General features: G+C 39.2%; 2 protein-coding genes across 7 annotated transcripts in view; one reads left to right on the plus strand and one right to left on the minus strand.

Moving 5' to 3' along the window:
- Window positions 1-3,109, minus strand: part of TAF1A (TATA-box binding protein associated factor, RNA polymerase I subunit A) — a 32,466-nt gene extending 29,357 nt beyond the window's left edge. For 2 of the 4 annotated variants that reach the window (XM_025991295.2, XM_025991294.2), the window contains exons 1-2: window positions 2,395-2,528; window positions 1,422-1,598 (exon numbers count right to left, since the gene is read on the minus strand). Coding sequence is in view for 2 of the 4 variants with exons in the window: in XM_025991294.2 (XP_025847079.2) it covers window positions 1,422-1,542 (121 nt within the window). In the remaining 2 variants the exon portion in view is untranslated. Of the gene's footprint in view, window positions 1-1,421; window positions 1,599-2,394; window positions 2,529-2,932 lie in introns of those variants that run through there. The other 2 variants (XM_025991293.2, XM_072759584.1) reach the window with 2 other exon arrangements.
- Window positions 3,110-3,113: 4 nt separating this feature from the next.
- MIA3 (MIA SH3 domain ER export factor 3) overlaps window positions 3,114-21,856 on the plus strand; it is an 80,127-nt gene continuing 61,384 nt past the window's right edge. For 2 of the 3 annotated variants that reach the window (XM_072759575.1, XM_072759578.1), the window contains exon 1: window positions 3,129-3,278. The gene's annotated coding sequence lies outside the window, so the exon portion shown is untranslated. Of the gene's footprint in view, window positions 3,279-21,856 lie in introns of all 3 variants that reach the window. The other variant, XM_072759580.1, reaches the window with a different exon arrangement.

Here is a 21,856-nt window from a genome sequence, read left to right on the forward strand (position 1 = left end):
AAAAAAGAGGATATGGGAGCAAAACAGATTTGAAGACTACTGCTCTACAATAGTGCTTCTCAAACTTTTTAAAAATACACACAGAGGAAAAAAAAAAATACACACAGATCTGGGATCCTTGCCTGGCTCAGTGGTTTAGCGCCTGCCTTCAGCCTAGGGCGTGATCCTGGAGTCCCCAGATCGAGTCCCGCATCAGGCTCCCTGCATGGAGCCTGCTGCTCCCTCTGCCTAGGTCTCTGCCTCTCTCTGTCTCTCATGAATAAATAAATAAAATCTTAAAAAAAAAAAATACACACAGATCACCTGGCGATCTTGATGCTTACTATTCAGTGTGCTCCTACAAACAAAAGCCTTACCATCCCTGGGGATCTTATCAGAAATGCAGAATAATATGCCCCTCCCAGCTCTCTGAATAAGAAGCTACATTTAGCAAGATCTACACACAAGCTGCCCAGGACTAATAGCAACACCAGGGAGGTAGTCTGGGAAAATGACAAAACACCTCTCCCTTAAAACCTCATTTATTCACATAAAGGAGGACTGACCTCAGGCCAAGCTCCCATCTACCCCTCAAGTTTTCACTACTCAGAATGGAAACTGGACTTTAGACTAGTGTCCTTACATCCTTGGAAAATTCTCCTTCTGTCTTCCAAATTAGCCTAGTTACCCTACTAATATCTCTCACTTCATTCTTTATGAGCAAAAGATTATCCTATTTGTTGCCAACACATTTTCAAAAATAATTGCCTAGGAAAAGAAATTTTGACACAGAATGAGGTACAATAAAGAACAAGTGCCATCAACCTATCTCTAATGCCCCTGAAAAAACCTGGAAATGTTTCAGTCAACAAATATTTTTTGAGCACTATTTTGAGCCAAGTACTATTCTAAGGTACTCAACATTCAGTTTTAATCCAGATTGGCCTCTGTCTTTGAAGTTTTTATTCTAGGGGGCATACCCTTCAAAACCCCAAAAGATATCTACTAGAATAAAAAATAAGCAATTGCTAGGCAATTCTGTTTTCCTATTATGGCTATTTTTTTTTTAAATCTCTACAATGTCAATATTACCTGAAATTATTTTCTCATTGCAGACATAAAGTATTTTGGGTTTAACAGGCTATCCATAACTTATGAAACATTTCTACATATGTAAATTCTGGACTTACACATATCTGCTCAGTTCCTAGTAAGTATTGCTAGAGAAAACAAACAAAAAGTGTACCTACCTACTATTTGCTATTAGTTCAAAGGATAAATAGAAAAAAGGATCTTTTTTTTTTTTTTTCTTACAGCCTCAAAAACCCTTATATAGTCCCATCCTGAAAACTGAGTAAACCAGTTTGGTTATTCACTTTGTATCCAGAGTTTTATCATCTCCCTGCATTACAATTAAAATGGCTGTATGTGATTTTACTTACCCACAGTCTCTATATGCTTCTGGAGCCAAGGAAAGGACATTCCTGTACCAGAGAACATGCATGATTCCTCTTGCTCGTCCTCTGTCTTGGACCTTACCAATTCTTCACTGAAATCACTCATACCTCCTCCAAATTGAGATTATCAGTTCCTTTCTGTATATCTTATTTCACAGAATTCTTAAACAGAAAAAAATGCCATCTTTTTATCTAATAAATAACACTCAATCAGCAAAATTAATTATCTACTAGGTCACTCCTTTAAAAAAAAAAAAGATTTCATTTATTTGAGAGAGAGCAAGGGGGGTGGGATTGGGAGGGAGGGAGAGAGAAAGAGAGAGAGCCAGCGCACAAGCAGGGGGAAGAGGCAGAGGGAGAAGCAGACCCCCCTCCCCCAACTGAGCAGGGAGCCTCACTCGGGACTGGATCCCAGGACCCTGGGATCTGAGCTGAAGGCAGATGCTTAACAGACTGAGTCACCCAGGCACCCCCAGGTAGCTCCTTTAAAGAAAGGAGTAAAATTATGCCAGCAACAGCCAAAAAAAATGATCCATTCAAAAAAACTTTTTAATCTTTACTAAGTTACAAGAACAAAGATAGATAAGATAGTGCACCTTAATAAATAGACACATAAAAATAACAGCTCAAGCTTAGAGGAAGAAACAGCAAAATGATACATAATAATAAAACCACACAACCACAATAACAGTAGTAATGGTTAATATGTATTGGTGTCTATCTATACCACCAAGCTTTTAAATTATCTCGTTAATTCCTATAAAAATCCGGAGGAAACTACGGTTATTTTCTTCCATGTTCATATTGAAAAAAAAACTGAGGGGCTTAATTAAGTTAAGCCAACATAAGAAAAGTGAGGACAATATTCTAGGACATCAAACTTGGCATCAAACTACTTGGCATGAATAGTCTTGGGACCATGTAGAGGAGGGGGTAGGAAGACAGGACTGAGGGTCACCTGGGTGGCTCAGCGGTTGAGCGTCTGCCTTCTGCAAAGGTCGTGACCTGGGGTCCCAGGTGGAGTCCCCCATCGGGCTCCCTGCATGGAGCCTGCTTCTCCCTCTGCCTGTGTCTCTGCCTCTTTCACTCTCTCTGTCTCTCGTGAAAAAAATAAATAAAATCTTTTTTAAAAAATCAAATTCTGTGGTTTAGGAGCATGGGTTTGAAATAACACCCGAAACACGTGTATTTTAACGAGCCCTTACAGAAAAAGCTCTCCCTTCCCAAATTCTCAAAAACTAAGTGGGTGCCCCCCGCAGTTGCCACGGTAACCATCATAGCTTCTCCACCCCTTCCGCCTCGTTCTCAGCAATAAAGGTTTCAGAACCTTTATTGAGAAAAAAAAGAAACTCGAGAACTCAGAACCTTTATTGAGAAAAAAAAGAAAATCAAGAAAAAAAAAAACATCAGCCGAACACGGGTGAATCCTAGCGCAGCCCTTCGGGTGCTACTCCGCACGGCGGCGAGGACAGACGGACAAAAGCAGCGGCACTCACCTGCCCGACGCCCAAACTTCTCCACGGCTCTAACGCAGCCCGGCGACTGGGGCCCAGTGAGCGCTAACCGCCACCGGAAGCGGAGTTAGAGACGCCTCGCTGCGAGCATGCGCAAAGCCGCCCCCTCGCACACCTGCGCTCTCAGGCGGTGCGCAGACGCGGCCCCGCCCCTAACCCCTCCTCCCGCGGCGGAGGCGTCGCCTTCGGCGGCTCGACCCCGGAAGTGGCTGCGGGCCGCTGCCCTCCCTCGGGGTGGGTCCTGTCATTAACCCTCTAGTGGGTCCCGGTGGGGGAATGCGGGACTCTAAGTGCCCCTGGAGACCGGGACGACGCGATGATGGATGAGGTGAGCAGTCAGAGGAGCGGAATTGCACCGCACCGAGTAATTCACGGAACCGGGGCCTTTAGAGTTTTGCTCGGCTTAAGGGTTAGGAGGCGTGGGGGGGGGGGGGGGGGGGGACGGGGTCCTGACCGAGATAAACCTGCAGAACCTCTTTTTTTTTTTTTTTTTAAAGATTTTGTTTATTCATGAGAGACACAGAGAGGCAGAGGGAGAAGCAGGCTCCACGCAGGGAGCCCGACGCGGGACTCGATCCCGGGACCCCGGGGTCACGCCCTAGGCCCAAGGGGGGGGGGACCCGAACCGCTGAGCCTCCCAGGCCGCCCCTAATCTGCATAACCTCTTAACGCCTTCCTCGAAATCTTGTTTTTCTCTTTGATTAAAGTTTTAACTTTGAATTTATATATGTCCCCAAATTTTGGGCAAGAATGTCTTTTTGCCCTCTCGGCAGAGATGGCTCTGGGGACACGTCTGGGATAATTTTTCCTGAAGAATGTTGATGAACATATGGGAGAGAGGCAGAGAGGCGTCAAAAGTGAGACGATCAGGGCAGCCCAGGGCAGCCCCGGTGGCTCAGCGGTTTAGCACAGCCTTCGGCCCAGGGTGTGACCCCGGGGTCCCCGGATCGAGTCCCACATCGGGCTCCCTGCATGGAGCCTGCTTCTCCCTCTGCCTGTGTCTCTGCCTCTTTCTCTTTCTATCTCTCATGAATAAATAAATAAAATCTTTAAAAAAACAAAAAAGATGTGGTAGGTGAAGACAGTAAAATGAAAACAACTCATCCAATAGTGTAAACAAGATTTTTTTTTTAAAAAAAAGGTGACAAAAATGCAAATGTAAAACAAAATGAAGCATACAGAAGGTTTCTAGACTCCAGTCTAGAAGAAAATATATTCTAAGAAGCATAAAGATGTCTTTACAATTGTGTTATGCTGAAGAACAACTTAATATAATAGTAACATTTTTTTAAGGGCAGCCCAGGTGGCTCAGTTAAGTATTTGCCTTCCACTCAGGTCACGATTCCAGGATCCTGGGATTGAGCCCCACATCAGGCTTCCTGCTGGGCTGGGAGCCTGCTTCTCCCTCTGCTCTCCTCCTCTTTGTGCTTTCTCTTTCTCTCTCTCAAATAAATAATAAAATCTTTAAAAATAACATCTTTGAAAAGCTGCAAACTTATTTAGAAAATATTGTTTCCACAAACCCTTCAGTGATTGCCACAAACACTCCATTTTATTTCCCGCAGTCTAATAAAGAACAAGCTTTAGACAACCAAACAGTTGGAAAGACATCATATGAACAGAGTTGAATGCTGATGAAGGCACAGAGTAAAGGATCCCAAGAAATTGTTAGTGCCATTTTCATTTAATAAGCCAGTAGTAGAGCAACCTAAAGGCCTTAGCTGTGATCACCCCAGGATGTTTTGATGGAACAGTTGCAGGAGAACATGACTGGCAGCTGGGATCCCCTGGCTCACTGAGCTACGCCAACAGCTCCAGCACCGACTCCTCGGAGAGACTAGCCTGTACGAGAGGCTCTGATCTTGGATCTTTACAAGATTTGGGATCATTGAGGTAGTATGGTTGGAAAAGCCTGCTTTGTTCCATTGTAGAATGACTATCCATTTTTTTAGCTGTTCTAATCAAATCCAGAACTTGGGGTACAGATTCCTCTGTGATGAGTATTTAAGATGTTCTTCACTCTTCAGTGTTTGGGTCACAGCAGGGGCAAAAAACCTTTCGGTTCTATACTTTTTCAATAGATAAGTGAGATGAATAGGGGGAAGGATCTTTAAATACTGTGCTATAAAGAAAATCTTTCAGTAAATTTCTACCAAAAGAAGGAGGCTATAGAAAAGGCTCCACTTGCCTGCCAGGGAGGTGTACCAGAAGGTGTGAGCAATATGACAGTGCCATGTGCCTTTCATACAAAGTATTTCCATATGTTGGTCTGCTCTGCAGTGATGGACATAAGCAAGGGCACACCTTCGAGAGAAAGGAGATGATGATGGAAACTTTTTTATAGAACTATTCTTGCAGTGAGGGGGTGAGTCTTTTTTCTGATTCTTGCTTTTGGGGGATCAGCAAATAAATTCTTTGTTAAAACTGGAAAAAAAAAGGAAAGACATCATAAACAGTCTATACTAGATCACAGCTGATAATATGGACGAGATAAAAAAAGTGTAGCAAAAATGAAAAGATAAAACAAAGGCAGCTTACATAATAATATAGAGGAAGATACTATCTAACTATAAACTCTCTATAAAGTACATGGATGAAGATCCCACCCCAGGATCAGAATTGAGGAAAAAAACAAACAACTGTATTCTCAAAGGCATGGCTCCATTTTTTTGCCCATTTGATGCCCCAAACCCCTCATAAAGAAGTTCAAGCAATTGTACAGGAAAGGCCACATGAAGAAAAAAGTTCCTAACGGGTAAAACACCACATAGAGAGAGGCCACATGAAGCCCACAGTCTACATCTTAACTCCATACATCTGAGGCAAACTTTCACGGACCTTGTGACCCAGATCAGTCTACTGCTGAATACAACTGCTTGAGTGAGTCTACTTGACAACATGAAGGAGAGGTGAGCTATTCCCACTGAACTCTACAAATTCCTGGCTTCCAAAATATGAGCAATAAAATTGTTGTTTGAAGCTACTAAATTATGGAATAGTTATATGGCAATAGATATCTAAAATACTGGTATTGGCCATTTGTATTTTCCATCTTTCTTTTCTCCATCAGTCTAGTTAGAGATTACCAATTTATTTATGATGTGATCAGAAACAAACTTTGTCAGATGTCAATATTATAAGAATTGTTGAGACTTATTTTATCCCCCCAAATATGATCTATCTTGGTAAACGTTCCATGGGCAGTGAAAAAGCAATGTGCCCTGCTGTTGTTGAGCATCAGTGTCAATGAGGTTGAGGTAGGTGATAGTTTTGTTCAAATCTTCTATCACTGACTTCACATACAGTGCTGCTATTAATTTCTGAGATAGGGGAGTTAAAAATGCATACACTCTGTGGATCCGTTTCTTCTTTAGTTTTATCAGGTTTTCCTTTACATATTTGGAAGTTTTATTGATCACATTAAACTGATAGCTCTTATGTCTTTCTGATGCTATAACCATTTTATCATTATGAAAAATCCTTTGTCTCTGATAACCCTTCTTTAAAAAAAAAAGACTTTATTTATTTATTCATGAGAGACACACACAGAGAGAGACACAGGCAGAGACACAGGCAGAGGGAGAAGCAGGCTCCATGCAAGGAGCCTGATGTGGGACTCGATCCTGGGTCTCCAGGATCACACCCTGGGCTGAAGGCAGCACTAAACTAAACTGCTGCGCCACCGGGGCTGCCCTCTGATAACCCTTCTTATCTTGGAATGAAATTTCTCTTATATTAATACAGTCATTGCAGCTTTCTTAGCTTACTGTTTGTAGGTTTTATATTTTTCCATCTTTATGTGGTCAACCTATATATGTTTTTTTTAATGTGATTCCCTTATAGACAGTACTTATTTGGATCTTCCTGTTTTTAATTTAATCTGACAATCTCTGTCTTTTAATTGATGTGCTTTATCCTTTTGTGTTAATTGTAATAATTTATATTGTCGAATTTAAGTTTATCACTTTGATATTTTTTTCCAGTTTGTCTCATTAGTTTTGTGTTCCTCTCTTCTGTTCTTCACTTATTGTCATTTCTTTGGATTAATCAAATGCTTTAGTATTCCATTTGAATTCCTCTATTGGCTTTTAACTATGCCTTTTTTGCATTATTGTTTTAGCAAAGTTGTAAGGAATTATGATATGCATTCTTAAATTTGATAATTTAAGTTATATCTACTAATATCTACTTAGAGTTAAAATTGTGATACTTCACATAAAATAAAAGAGCCTTACCTTGTATGGCTTTATTTACCACCACTCCTAAGTCCTTTGTGCTTTATTGTCTTATGTGCTACATCTACATTCATTGTCATTTTTGCTTTAAATGGTCATAATGTACTTTAAAGAAATTAAGAGAAGAAACATATATATTGCCTTTTTTTTTTTTAATTCATGAGAGACAGAGAGAGAGAGAGAGAGAGAGAGGCAGAGACACAGGCAGAGGGAGAAGCAGGCTCCACTCAGGGAGCCCGATGCAGGACTTGATCCCGGGACTCCAGGATCATGCCCTGGGCCAAAGGCAGACACCAAACCACTAAGCCACCCAGGGATCCCCCAATATATTGCCTTTTTTTAAAAAAAGATTTTATTTATTTATTCATGTGAGACACAGAGAGAGGGAAGCAGAAACATAGGCAGAGGGAGAAGTAGGCTTCATGCAGGGAACATGATGTGGGACTCGATCCCTGGACTCCAGGATCATGCCCTGAGCCAAAGGCAGATGCTCAACTGCTGAGCCACCCAGGCATCCCTATATATTGCCTTTTATATTTACCTGTTTACTATTTTTAGCACTATCATTCCTTCTAATAGATTTTTTTCAAATAGCTGTCAGAAATTCTTCCTATTCCTGCCTGAATGTACATGTTGCTTCTCTCATCAAGAGAGTCCAGGGGTGCCTGAATGGTCCTGTTGGTTAAGCATCAGACTGGTTTCAGCTCAGGTTATGATCTCAGTATCATGAGACTGAGCCCTACATTGGGGGATTAGGACTCTTTCTCCCTCTCCCTCTGCCCCCCCCCCCCCCCCGCACTCACTCTCATTCAAATAAATAAATATTTAAATATAGGGATCCCTGGGTGGCTCAGCAGTTTAACACCTGCCTTTGGCCCCGGCCTTGATCCTGGAGTCTCAGGATCGAGTCCTACGTTGGGCTCCCTGCATGGAGTCTGCTTCTCTCTCTGCCTTTGTCTCTGCCTCCCTCACTCTGTGTCTCTCAAGAATAAATAAATAAAATCTTTTAAAAAAAGAAAAAAGGGAAAAAAAGAGGTAGAGTCTATTTCTCCATCCCTTGAATCTGGGTGGGTCTTTTGACTTGCTTTGGTGAATAAAATGTGCCAAAAGTGATGTCATGCCAGTTCTAGACACAGACCTTAAGAAGCCTTGCATTTTGTGCTTTTATCTTTTAGAAATATAGCCAGCAACTAAGTAAGTTTGGGCTAGATTACTAAATATCAAAAAATACTTGGAATGAAAAAGGCCCATCCCGGCCATGGCAGGAACCACATCTGAGTCACCAGACATGTGAATGAAACCAATTTGGAAGTTTCAGCCCTAACCAACTTCCCATCTTAGTGCAGCCACATGAGTGACCTAGGTCAATAACACCCAAATCTGAAGAACCAACCAGTTAGGTAAGTCTAGATAAGGCACAGAATAGGGAGAAATAATAAATGACTGTAATCTTAAACCACTAAATAGGGCAGCCCCAGTGGCTCAGTGGTTTAACATCGCCTTTAGCCCAGGGCGTGATCCTGGAGACCCAGGATTAAGTCCCACGTCGGGCTCCCTGCATGGAGCCTGCCTCTCCCTCTGGCTGTGCCTCTGCCTCTCTCTCTCCCTCTCTCTGTGTCTTTCATGATTAAATAAACTAAATCTTTTTTTTAAAAAAAACACTAAATGTATTGCACAGTAAAGAAAATTAAAACATTAGATCTCTTAGTTTCCATAAAGTATGTCATCATCTTTAATCCTGAAGAATTTTTTTTAGCATTGCTTATGATTACAGGTCTATTAGTGTTGAATTTTCTGTTTTCATTTACCTAAAAATGTCTATTGTGCCTTCAGTTTTTTTTTTTTTTAAGATATTATGTATTGACACAGAGAGACAGAGAGACCACAGCAGCGGGAGCAGCAGAGGGAGAGGGAGAAGCAGGTTCTCCCCCAAGCAGGGAGCCCAATGTGGGGCTTGATCCCAGGACCCCCGGATCACAACCTGAGCCAGAGGCAGACGCTCAACCACTGAGTCATCCAGGTGCCCTTATCATTCTGGTTTAATATCATTCATTCATCCTCTTATGTATTCCATACCTTTCACATCTCATGTAGATTTCAATGGAATGAGCTTTCATATGTGCAGGGAACTCTTACTCTTTCCGTATACCATTGATCGGTTTTCACACTTGAATAGTCTTCATAATGGTATTTATGTTCCTGTTCTTAATTCTATACTACACGTATTATTTAAAATACCGAAGATTCAGGAAATTTGCTTTGTCTTGTGTGATCTGTTGTGATCGTATGTTATCCTGAGGAATATATTTTCTTCTTAATTTTTAAGGTTACCTCCAGGAGTCGCTTTGAACCTACCAGGCAAAGCTTAGGAAGATGTTACCTGCTCTGCTGATTTATACTAAAAGGGAAGTTTTTAGGGAAGGTAGTTGTCAAAAAAAAAGGTGTCCCTTTGGGGCGCCTGGGTGGCTTAGTCGGTTAAACGACTGCTTTCACTCAGGTCATGATCCTGGGGTCCTGGGATCGAGCCCTATGTTGGGCTCCCTGCTCAACAGGAAGTTTGCTTCTCCCTCGCCCTCTACGCCTTCCCCTTCTCCTCCCCCCTCTCTCTGCACCCTCCCCCATCACCCCCTCCCCTGCTTGTCTGTGTGCTGGCGCGTGCTCTCCCTCTCTCTCAAATAAATCAATAAAATCTTTTAAAAAACAAAAAGGTCTCCTTTGTGACAGTCATTAACTTACTGAGACTTTTGTACCATTAACCATCTCTGTTGGCTAAGAGCCAGATACATTGCTGTTTAATTATTTAAACAACATGAATGGGTAACCTTTTAATATATCATTTGCTTCTTAAAGGAACTCTCTGGTTTTAACATTTGCCCCAATTTCATAGATGAAGAATCTAAGACTCAGAAAAATCAATGGCTTGCCTAGGGTCACACAATTGGACCTCTGGTACCTAGGTTAGTGCTTTTGATTACTTTCCTTGCCTCTGCTGTTTTCTTAGCAAGGAAGTAATTCATATCTGAAAACTGTAAATGGATAAAGCCGAACAGTCTACACTGTGAATATTGAGTTCTACCCACCTCACCTTAGAATCTGTTACACATTTATTTCAAAGCTCAAATATTTGACTTCTGTGAATATAGTGCCAAGGTAAATTAGGAATAACCGGAAACAGGAACTTATATATCAGTCTGTATACCAGTGGCAATTTCAGATGTTTGAGTTTCTTTCTTTGTACAATAGAAATTGGGATAATATTTGTCAGGACTAGACAAATAGTGCATGCTGATAGATATAGAGCCTTGTATATGACTCACTTCCCATACAACATACCCTTTGACATGACCTTGACATGGCTTTTTGATTGTCAAGAAGAATTTAACCCTGCTGTCCATGCCCAACACAGAACTCCATCCTCCTTGGCTTTTGGAACTGTATATTTGCTTAAATTCCACTTCAGTTATATGATCACTTTACTTAAAATCTGATAGCTTTCTGTTTCTTACTCTATTAAGTCTAAATTCTTGTACTTGATTTTCAAGGGCTTATATAACCTGACTTACTCTAGCTCCTGAATTTATCTCCCACTACTCTTCACTAGAATCATTTCACTGTGGTAAGATTAGATCCCCTTATTGTCCTTTGAACATTCTGCTCTCTTTTCTCTTATGTCACTTTCTTCACCTGCCCTTTCCTTTCTTTTGTTTTCCTTTTTTTTTTTTTTTTTTTTGGTTAAGATTTTATGTATTTATGAGAGACAGAGAGAGAGGCAGAGACACAGGCAGAGGGAGAAGCAGGCTCCCTGTGGGGAGCCTGATGCTAAACTTGATCCCAGGACCCTAGGGTCACGCCCTGAGCCAAAGGCAGATGCTCAACCACTGAGCCACCCAGGTGTCCCTGCCCTTTCCTTTTCCTTTTACAATCTGACTCCTATCTACTCACCAAGCCCTAACTCAAATCCTACCATTATCATTTACTATCTTCTAATTCTTTAGTGCTTAGAATTTGTACCCGTGTTGAATGTGAAAATGTATTTTCATTTTAGCACTTATTGTGTAGCTGGGTTCTGTGTCTGCGTGTGTCCTCCCCCGCCCCCCCCCCCCCCCCCCCCCCCCCGCCAAGTTACAGAGAGAAGTGGTTGGCATTAACAAGAGAGATTTGTTTATCTTTTAGGAGTTTCCACTCTGAAGAAGATAATAGAATCCAGAGTCCTCCTGCACTCTAGAGGGTAGGAGCCAAGATTGGGCCTCCTTTAGCACAGGTATAACAAGTGGACCTATCTCTTAGACACTGGCCACAAAGGATGATGTTAGACATAAAAGAAGTCAGAAATCTGGCTAGAGAGAAGATCTCAGGGTGCCCAGCAGGAAATGATACCGTGCAGGCTGACCGGATGGAGTAAAACAAAAATGTGTTTCTTGCTCTTCTGACTCTATATTGTAACCAATCATAGTGTTTTCATGTTTAACAAAGACGTTTACTAGGATTTACCTGGCTTATAACTCTTCAGTTACCTTTAAGGATAACCATATTTTATCTCTTTCTGTCAATTATTGCAAATTACTTTTCCCCATATAATTTTTTGACAACTTTCTTGAGTTGTAAATGCTGTTTCAAACTAAATAAATAAATTCTATTTATTATTCTAATAAATAAATAAATAAATAAATGAATTCTATTCATTTAAATGATACAGTTTTATGAGTTCTGACATATGCTTACATACCTGAGACCATCACCAAAAGGGAAGGAACATAACCATCATCCTCAACTTTCTTTGTGTTCCTTGCCTCCCTGTCCTGTTACCAAGCAACAATTGTCATTATAGATTAGTTCGAATTTTCCAGAATGTTATATAAATAGAATTATAAGTATGTATTTTTTAGTCTGGTTTATTTACTCAGAATTTCCGTGCCATTACTAGTACCAATAGCTCCTTTATTATTTTTAAAAAGGTTTTATTTATTTCGAGAGAGAGTGAGAGCACCCATGTGTGAAGTGGGGGGTGGGGTGGGGGACAGAGCGCAAGGGAGAATTCCAAGCCGACTCCTCACTGAGCACAGAGCACTGAGCACAGAGCCAGATGCTGGGCTGGATGCTAGGACCCTGAGATCATGACCTAAGCTCAAATCAAGAGTCACCTGCTTAATCGACTGAGCCAGCCAGGAACCCCAGGAACTCCTTATTGCTGAACAATATTCCAAAATTTAATACCTATGTATCTCTCAATGGACACCTGGGTTTTGGTTGATTTGTTTGTTTTTACTATTACAGGTGAAGCTAATAAGAACATTTGTGAAAAGTCCTAGTGAAGAAATAACTTTTGCTTCTCTTGAGTAAATACCCAGGAGTGGAAAAACTGGGTTCATATGGTAGATGTGGTTCAATTTTTAAAGAAACTGCCCAACTGCAATTATAGCCAGCAGTGTCATGAGAAATCCTTCTGTCCTCATCCTTGTCAACACTTGCATGATTAGCCTTCTTTAGACATTCTAGTGGATATCCAATGATACTGATTGTGGTTTTGATTTGCTTTTTTCCTAATGACTAATGATGTTGAATATCTTTTCATATACATGTTTTCCATGTGTGTATCTTCTAAGGTGAAGTGTCTATTTAAATCTTTCATCTACTTTTTTGAAATTGGGTTATCTTCTCATTTGTAAGTTGTAAGACTTATTTAGATTTTCTAGGTTTCTTTCTTTTGGGTACATGTTTTGCAAAACTTTCTCCTACTCTGCGGCTTACCTTTCTGTTTTCTTAACAGTGAATATAGGAGTGAGAGCAAAAGTTTTTGTTTTGATGAAGTCCCAATTTATTGATTTTCTTTTAGAGTTTATGTTTTTTTGTGTATTTAGAAATTTGTCAAGCCCAATATCAGGATCATAGGAAACATAGAAACATAGAAGAACTATGTTTTCTTCCAGAAGTCTTATAGCTTTAGTTCCTACATTTAGGCCTATAATGTATTACCAATCAATTTTTGTGTATGTTATGTGGTAAGGGTCTAGGTTAATGGACTTTGTCCATTTCATCCTAGTTGTATCATTTATTGGCATAAAGTTATTCATAATATTCCCTTCATATTCTTCTAATGCCTGTCTTCTCTCATTTCTGATATTGATAATTAGTGTCATCTCTCTTTTTTTTCTTCCTACTCGCTCTGAATAGAGGTTCATCAGTTAATATTGAAATTCAGAGAATAAACTTTTGGCTTCATTGATTTTCTCTATTTTCTTTTTGTTTTCTATTTTTTTGATTCCTGATATTTATTATTTCCTTCCTTCTGCTTGTTTTTTTTTTTTCTTAAGATTTTATTTTATTGTATTGACAGAGACCACAAACAAGGGGAGCAGCAGAGGGAGAGGGAGGAGCAGGCTCCAAATGAGCAGGGAGCCCGATGTGGGGCTTGATCCCAGGACCCTGGGATCACGACCTGAGCTGAAGGCATATGCTCAACCGACTGAAGCACTCAGGCGCCCCTTATGCTTGGGTTTTAATTTGCTCTCCTTTTTTTAGTTTCTTAAGGTAGAAACTGAAGTGGTTGATTTAGAAACGTTTCTGGCTTTCTAATATAGACATTTAGGTTTAAGTTTCCCTCTAAAGTACTTTCATAGTATCCCACAAATTTTGATATGTTGTGTTTTCACTTTCATTCACTGTGAAATACTTCCTATTTTCCTATTTGATTTCTTCTTTAGCTCATGGGTTATTTAAAAGTTTGTTACTTAGGGGTGCCTGAGTGGCTCAGTTAAGTGTCTGAATATTGATTTTGGCTCAGGTCATAATCTTGGGGTCATGGGATTGATCCTCATATTGGGCTTTACACTCAGTGCAGAGTCTGCTTGGACCCCCCCCCCCCCCCCGCTTGGTCTCTTTCTTTCTCAAATAATAAATAAATAAAATCTTTTTCTTACAGATTTTATTTATTAATTCATGGAGAGACACACAGATAGAGGCAGAGACATAGGCAGAGGGAGAAACAGGCTCCCCATGAGGAGCTTGATGTGGGACTTGATCCCAGGACCCCGGCCAGGATCATGCCCTGAACTGAAGGCAGACACTCAACCACTGAGCTACTCAGGTGATCCATAAGTAAAATCCTTAAAAAAATAAACGTTTGTTACTTAATTTCCAAAATTTGGAGATATTCCAGATGTTTTTTTGTTATTGACCTTTTTTTTTTTAAGGTTTTATTGATTTATTCATGAGAGACACAGAGACATAGAGGGAGAAGCAGGCTCCCCGTGAGGAGCCTGATGTGCCACTAGATCCCAGTACCCTGGGATCATGACCTGAGCCGAAGGCAGATGCTCAACCACTGAGCCACCCAGGCATCCTTGTTATTGATTTCTAATTTAATTTCATGTGGTCAGAAAACATACTTCACCTGTTTGGAAAAATTTTATTTTATTTTATTTTATTTTTTTTTTTTTTAAAGATTTTATTTATTTATTCATGATAGTCAGAGAGAGAGAGGCAGAGACACAGGCAGAGGGAGAAGCAGGCTCCATGCACCGGGAGCCTGACGTGGGATTCGATCCCGGGTCGTCCAGGATCGCGCCCTGGGCCAAAGGCAGGCGCCAAACCGCTGCGCCACCCAGAGATCCCTGGAAAAATTTTAAATGTATTGTTTCATGGTCCATGATCATGGTAAATGTTCCATAGTCCAAAAAAATGTATATTTTGCTGTTGTTGGGTGGAGTGTTCTAGAGACATCAATTAAGTCAACTGATGGTGTTTAAGTCTTCTATCATCTTATTGACTTTCTGTCTACTTGTTCTATCAATTATTGAGAAAGGGATATTGAAGTCTTCAACTATAATTGTGAATTTGTGCAGTATGTTCATAAGTTCTGTTTTTGCTTCCTGTATTTTGAAGCTTTCCTATTAGGTGTATAAACATTTAAAATTGTTATATTCTCATGATGAATTGATTTCTTTAAATTATGAAATGTTTCCCTTTACTCTTGATAAACATTCTTTGCTGTGAAATCTATTTTCTCTGGAAACAAAACAAATGAGCAAAGGGGAAAATGAGAACTGCCTACTTAAAAGGGGGAGAGATATAGTAAGATCAAGAAACAGATTCTTAATTATAGAGAACAAACTGATGGTTTGGGGAGGATGGGTTAAAAGGTGATGGGGACTAAGAAATGTGCTTGTGATGAGCACCAGGTGATGTATGAAATTATTGAATCACTATACCGTACACCTGAAATTAATATAACAATGTATGTTAACCAACTGGAATTATAATAAAAACTTAAAAAAAAGAAATCTATCTTGTCTGATTTTTTAAAAAAAGATTTTATTTATTTATTCATGAGACACAGAGACAGAGAAAGAGAAGCAGAGACATAGAAGAAGAAGCAGGTTTCCAATGTGGGACTCAATCCCCGGGCCTGGGATCACACCCTGAGCCAACCATTGAGCTACCCAGGCATCCCTACCTTGTCTGATATTAATATGGCTATTCTAGCTTTCTTTTGATTAGTATTAGGTTGGTTTATATTTTTTATTTGTGTTTTCTCATTGGAAGCATATAGTTGAACTTTGCTTTTTAATTTTTTTTTATTTTTTTTGTTTTTTATTTTTTAAAAAAGATTTATTTTTGAGAGAGAGAGAGACAGTAGGGGAGGGGCAGAAGGAGAGGGAGGGAGAGAATCTCAGACTCCCTGCTGAGCATGGAGCCAAATGGGAGGCTTAATCTCATGATCCTGAGATCATGACCCAGACCAAACTCAAGAGTCAGATGCTTAACCAGCTGAGCCACCCAGGCACCCTGAGTTTTGCCTTTTCAAAATTGAATCTGAAAATCTATGCCTTTTAAAGGAATTTTTAGACCATTTACATTTCATCTGATTAGTGATATGATTAGGTTTAAATCTGTGGTCTTCCATTTTTCTTCCTGTTTGTATCTTCTGTTTTATGTTCCCCCTTTACTCTTTTTCTGTCTCCCTTTTGATTAGTGATATGATTAGGTTTAAATCTGTGGTCTTCCATTTTTCTTCCTGTTTGTATCTTCTGTTTTATGTTCCCCCTTTACTCTTTTTCTGTCTCCCTTTTGATTAATTATGTGTTATCGCCTCTGTTGACTTACTAGCTCTCTCTCTGGGATTTTGTTATTGTTTGTATTGCTATAGCTCCTTTAGCTTATACACACCTTTAGCTTATTATAGTATACCTTCGTGTGATATTTTATCACTTCCCTTGTAGCCTTAGGTCTTTACAACAGGATACTTCCATTTCTCCTCTTCTACTTTCATGCAATTGTAGTCAATTGTATGACTACAATTCCATGAAAGATTATGTGTCTTTTTATTATTGAATTTTAAGAGTTCTTTATTCTAGGTACAAATCCCCTATCAGACATGAATAGCAGATATTTTTTTCTCCCTTCTGTGTGGTTATCTTTTCACTCGTTTGACAATATCCTTTGAAGCACAGAAGTTTTGAGTTTGATAAAGTCTAATTTGTCTATTTTTTCTTTGGTTGCTGTGCTTTTGATGTCATATCTGAGAAGTCATTTTAATTGCACATATGTTATGAACCTCACAATATGTATTTAATTTTGCTTTAGTTGATTATTTTTAAAGAGTTTTTTTTAAAAGATTTTATTATTATTTTTTTTATGATAGTCACACAGAGAGAGAGAGAGAGAGAGAGAGAGAGAGGCAGAGACATAGGCAGAGGGAGAAGCAGGTTCCATGCACCGGGAGCCTGACGTGGGACTCGATCCCGGGTCTCCAGGATCGCGCCCTGGGCCAAAGGCAGGCGCCAAACCGCTGCGCCACCCAGGGATCCCTAAAGAGATTTTTTAAATAAGAAAAAAACTATTTTACATTATTTGCTTTTATGTACTTTAAATAGATATATATTCCATATTTTCCCACATATACACATTTCTTATATTTTTCTTTTGATAGATTCAGTTTCCATCCAGTAATTTCTCTCTGCCTAAAGAGCTTCACTATTTCTTGCAGTATAAATACAGTGAAAATGAATTCTTTTAGATTTTGTGTGTCTGAAAATATATTCAATCATCTTTTTGCTTTGTTTTCCATATTTAGAAGTTTGCTTTTTGTGATTGGAATCTTCTTTTTTTTTTTAATAGTGTTACTGACATATAATTCACATAACTAAACAGTTCATCCATTTAAAGTGTATGATTCAATGGTTTTTCATATGTTCTCAGATTTCTGCATTACTGCAATCAATTCTGGAACATTTTTATCACCCCCAGAGAGAAATCCTGTACTCTTTATCTGTTTCCTCCCAATACTCCTATCTCTTCAAGCCTAGCCAACCAATAATCTACTTTCTGTCTCTAGATTTAAATATTTTAGGCGGGATCCCTGGGTGGCACAGCGGTTTGGCGCCTGCCTTTGGCCCAGGGCGCGATCCTGGAGACCCGCGATCGAATCCCACATCGGGCTCCCGGTGCATGGAGCCTGCTTCTCCCTCTGCCTATGTCTCTGCCTCTCTCTCTCTCTCTCTCTGTATGACTATCATAAATAAATAATAAAAAAAAATAATAAATAAATAAATAAATATTTTAGGCATCTCATGTAAATGGAGCTATATAATATATGGTCTTTTGTAGCTAGCTTTTTCATTTAGCACAATGTTTTTTGTTTTTTGTTTTCTGGGTGTTTTTTTTTTTTTTTTTTTTTTGCACAATGTTTTTAAGGGACATTTCTGTTTTACCATGTATCAATATTTCATTCCTTTTTTATTGCTGTTGTATTGATATATCACATTTTATTCATTTATTAACTTGATGGACATTTGCGTTGTTTACCATTTTTGCTATTATCAGTAATGATACTATGAATATTTGTTATTCATATTTGTTTGGATATGTGTTTTTATTTCTATTGTTTGTTTTCCTAGGAGTGGGATTAGTTGGTTATATGTTAGCTCTATGTTTGACCTCTTGAGAAATTGCCAGGTTTTTTTCCAAGGTGGCTGCATCTTTTACACTCCTGGCCATTGCATATTTTCTCTGGAGTAATGTCTATTCAAATTCTTTGCCTTGGTTTTTTATTTTTTAAATTATATTATGTGTCTTTTTATTATTGAATTTTAAGAGTCCTTTATATATTCTAGGTGCATATCACCTATCAGACATATGAATAGCAGATATTTTTCTCCCTTCTGTGTGGTTCTTTTCACTTGTTTGAAAATATCCTTCAAAGCACAGAAGTCTTGAGTTTGATAAAGTCTAATTTATCTATTTTTTCTTTGATTGCTGCACTTTTCATGTCATATCTGAGAAATCATTGCCTACTCCAAGATTTCTCCCTATGTTTTCTTCTAAGACTTAGTTTTAGCTCTTACATTTAGGTCTGTGATCTATTTTGAATTTCTGTTTGTGGTGTAAGGTAGGGTTAAATTTCATTCTTTAGCATGTGGATATCCAGATATCCCAGTATCACCATTGAAAAATATTTTCAGGAGCACCTGGGTGGCTCAGTGGTTGAGCATCTGCCTTTGGCTCGGGTTCTGATCCTGGAGTCCTGCGATTGAGTTCCACATCAGGCTCCCCATTAGGAGCCTGCTTCTCCCTCTGTTTATGTCTCTGTCCATATCTCTGTATCTCTCATGAGTAAATAAATAATAAAAAAAGAAAGAAAAAATATTTTCACTTGATAAACAACTCGAGTGTCATTTTTCCACTAGCACTTTAAATATGTCAAATGACTGACTTTTTTGCCTCCATTTTTCCAATGAGATACCTCCTGTCACTTTATCATTGCTTCTTTGTACACAGTGTGCCTGCTTTCTCTAAATGATTTTATTTTATTTTATTTTTTTTCTCTAAATGATTTTAAGCAATTTAATATGACTTGGTGTTTTCTTCATGTTTCTTGTGCTTGAGGTTTTTAGAACTCCTTGATCTGTGAGTTTTCAGCACATTTGGAACACTTTTATTACTTCTTCAAACATATTTTCTGTCTCCCACCTCCTTCAGGGCCCCTATTTACACATGTCTGAACTAAAGCATGCACACTGATGCCCTAGTCATTTCTTTCCGTCTCTTTTCTCTCCATTTCTTATTGGAGAGTTTATACTGCCATGTCTTCAAGTTCAGTAATGTTTTCTTCTGCAGTGTCTAATCTGTTCTTAATCCCATCCATTGTATTTTTCATCTCAACCATTTTTTTGTTCACCTAAGTTTAATTTCGATCACTTTTATATCCTCTATGTTTCTACTTTGCATGCTTATGCTTTTCTATAGCATCTCTAATATACAGAATAGAATTGTGTTAATGTCCTTGTATAATAATTCTCTCATCTGTGTCATTTGTGAAAGTTTCTGTTCGTTGATTTTTTTTTCAACATGGATATTATCCTGCTTCTTTGCATGCCTTATAATTTTTTCTTGGATCCCAGACATTGTTACTTTACCTTGTTGGGTGTTGGATGTTTTGTATTCTTTTAAATATTCTTCAGCTTTATTCTTGAATTTACTTGGAAACATTTTCTTTTTAAAGCTTTATTTATTTGAGAAAGAGAGTGTGTGCACTCATGAGCGGGATAGGGAAAGAAGCAGACTCCCTGCTGAACACAGAGCCTGATGCAGGGCTTGATCTCACTACCCACAGATTACAGCCCTATCTGAAACCAAGAGTCAGATGCTTAACCAACTAAGCCACCCGGGCCCCCACATTTTTTATATTTTCAAGGCTTTTTTAAAGTTTTCTTAGAGTAGCTTTCAATCTTTGGATGACATTCTCCCCTTTACTAAGCAATCTACCTGATGCTCTGTTTATTCAGATTTTCCATTCCAGCTGATGGCAGCATAATCTATCCTTTACTCCAACAATTGTTCTTCCTGCCCTCTCTGGTGGTTCTTTACCTGGCCTCAGGTAGTTCTTTACACACGTAAAGATGTTTATCATTGTTCAGTTGGAGACTTGACGGAACCCTCTACAGATCTTTGGCGCTCTGTCTGTGCAGTTGTCTTTCTTTCTTTTTTTAAAAAACATTTTATTTATTCATGATAGACACAGAGAAAGAGAGAGAGCAGAGACACAGGCAGAGGGAGAAGCAGGCTCCATGCAGGGAGCCTAATGAGGGACTCAATCCTGGGACTCCAGGATCACACCCTGGGCCAAAGGCAGGCGCTAAACCACTGAGCCACCCAGGCATTTTCCTGCACTTGTCTTTTCCATGTAGCTCTCTTCTCTCCTGTACTCTTCCCTGCAAATTCCAGCTGCTATGACCTCCCCAAACTTTAAAATCTGTCTCCTCCACTCAAGGAGATCACCTGTTTGAGTGTCCCTTCTCTGACTGTGGCCTGGAAACTTCATCCAGAGAGTAAGGTGAGGGAATTGTAGCACTCCCATTTGTTACACTTTTCTTAGGGATTATTGCCCTGTATGGCTTGTTGTCCAATCTCTAAAAGTTATTCATATATTTTGCCCAATTTTTTCAGATGTTTAACATGGAAGGGTAAATCTGGCCCCTATTCTCCATCTCGCCTGGAAGCCATAGTCCTCAATAATTATTTTACACTATTCTCTGAGCTCTGAGTTGGTTTCATTATTGGCAATAGACTGTATTCTTTCTGATAACTTCAGTATTAGGCCTTCTAGAAGTTCCTGGGCAGGCACAAGGGGAAGCTTATAATAATATATGTTATTTTTCTGTCTCCTATTTGTTTCAAACGTATTTGTCTTGTCTTCTTGGCAGACTGCAAATTCTTTAAGGTCAGGAACCCTCCAAGTCTAATTTTTTTTTTTTAAAGACTCTATCTATTTATTCATTAGAGACAGAGAGAGAGAGAGAGAGGCAGAGACACAGGCAGAGGGAGAAGCAGGCTCCATGCTGGGAGCCTGACGTGGGACTGGATCCCGGGTCTCCAGGATCACACCCATGCCTGAAGGTGGCGCTAAACTGCTGAGCCACCGGGGCTGCCCCCCAAGTTTAATTTTTTATGCGCCCCCCCAACTAGACACATTAATTTTTTTAAGGTTTTATTTACTTATTTATGAGACATACACAGAGAGGCAGAGACATAGGCAGAAGGAAAAACAGGCTCCTCACAGGGAGCCTGATGTGGAACTTGATCCTTGAACTGGGATCATGCCCTGAGCCGAAGGCAGATGCTCAACCACTGAGCCACCCACGCGTCCCTAGACACATTAATTTTTAAAATTCTCACTAACCTTTACCTAGTGAAAATTCCATTTGAGGTGTTAAGAAATAACACACTTGGGATTAGAATTTATGTTAAACATCAGGGCCATATCCTTAAATGCTATTAAAAATGAATGCTGATTCATCCACTATAATTATATGTCTATATAAACAACACCTTATTGTGGTCAGCTGAGATTTTTCTGTTTATTGAATTTGTTAATATCTTTTTAAGGCAATAGTAATAATAATAATTAATAGATGCAGATGAATGAAAACCCCAGAAAATCAACAAATTAAGCAGCCAGTTCTTCAGAAACTGAGAGCTTTCTTCCTTCATATAAAAGCATATCTGAATATTAGTCAAAGTAAATATTAGTCAAGCAATATTGAATTAGATCATTTTGGAATCTTGTCTTTTCCACCAATGAATTGTCATTAATTCTACTCTAAACAGAAATAAGAAAAAATAGAATTTCCTTTATCTGCTTTATCTATTCTGGTAATACATAGGGAAAATATAC

Source organism: Vulpes vulpes, chromosome 5, assembly GCF_048418805.1.
Source record: "Vulpes vulpes isolate BD-2025 chromosome 5, VulVul3, whole genome shotgun sequence".
NCBI lineage: Eukaryota > Metazoa > Chordata > Mammalia > Carnivora > Canidae > Vulpes > Vulpes vulpes.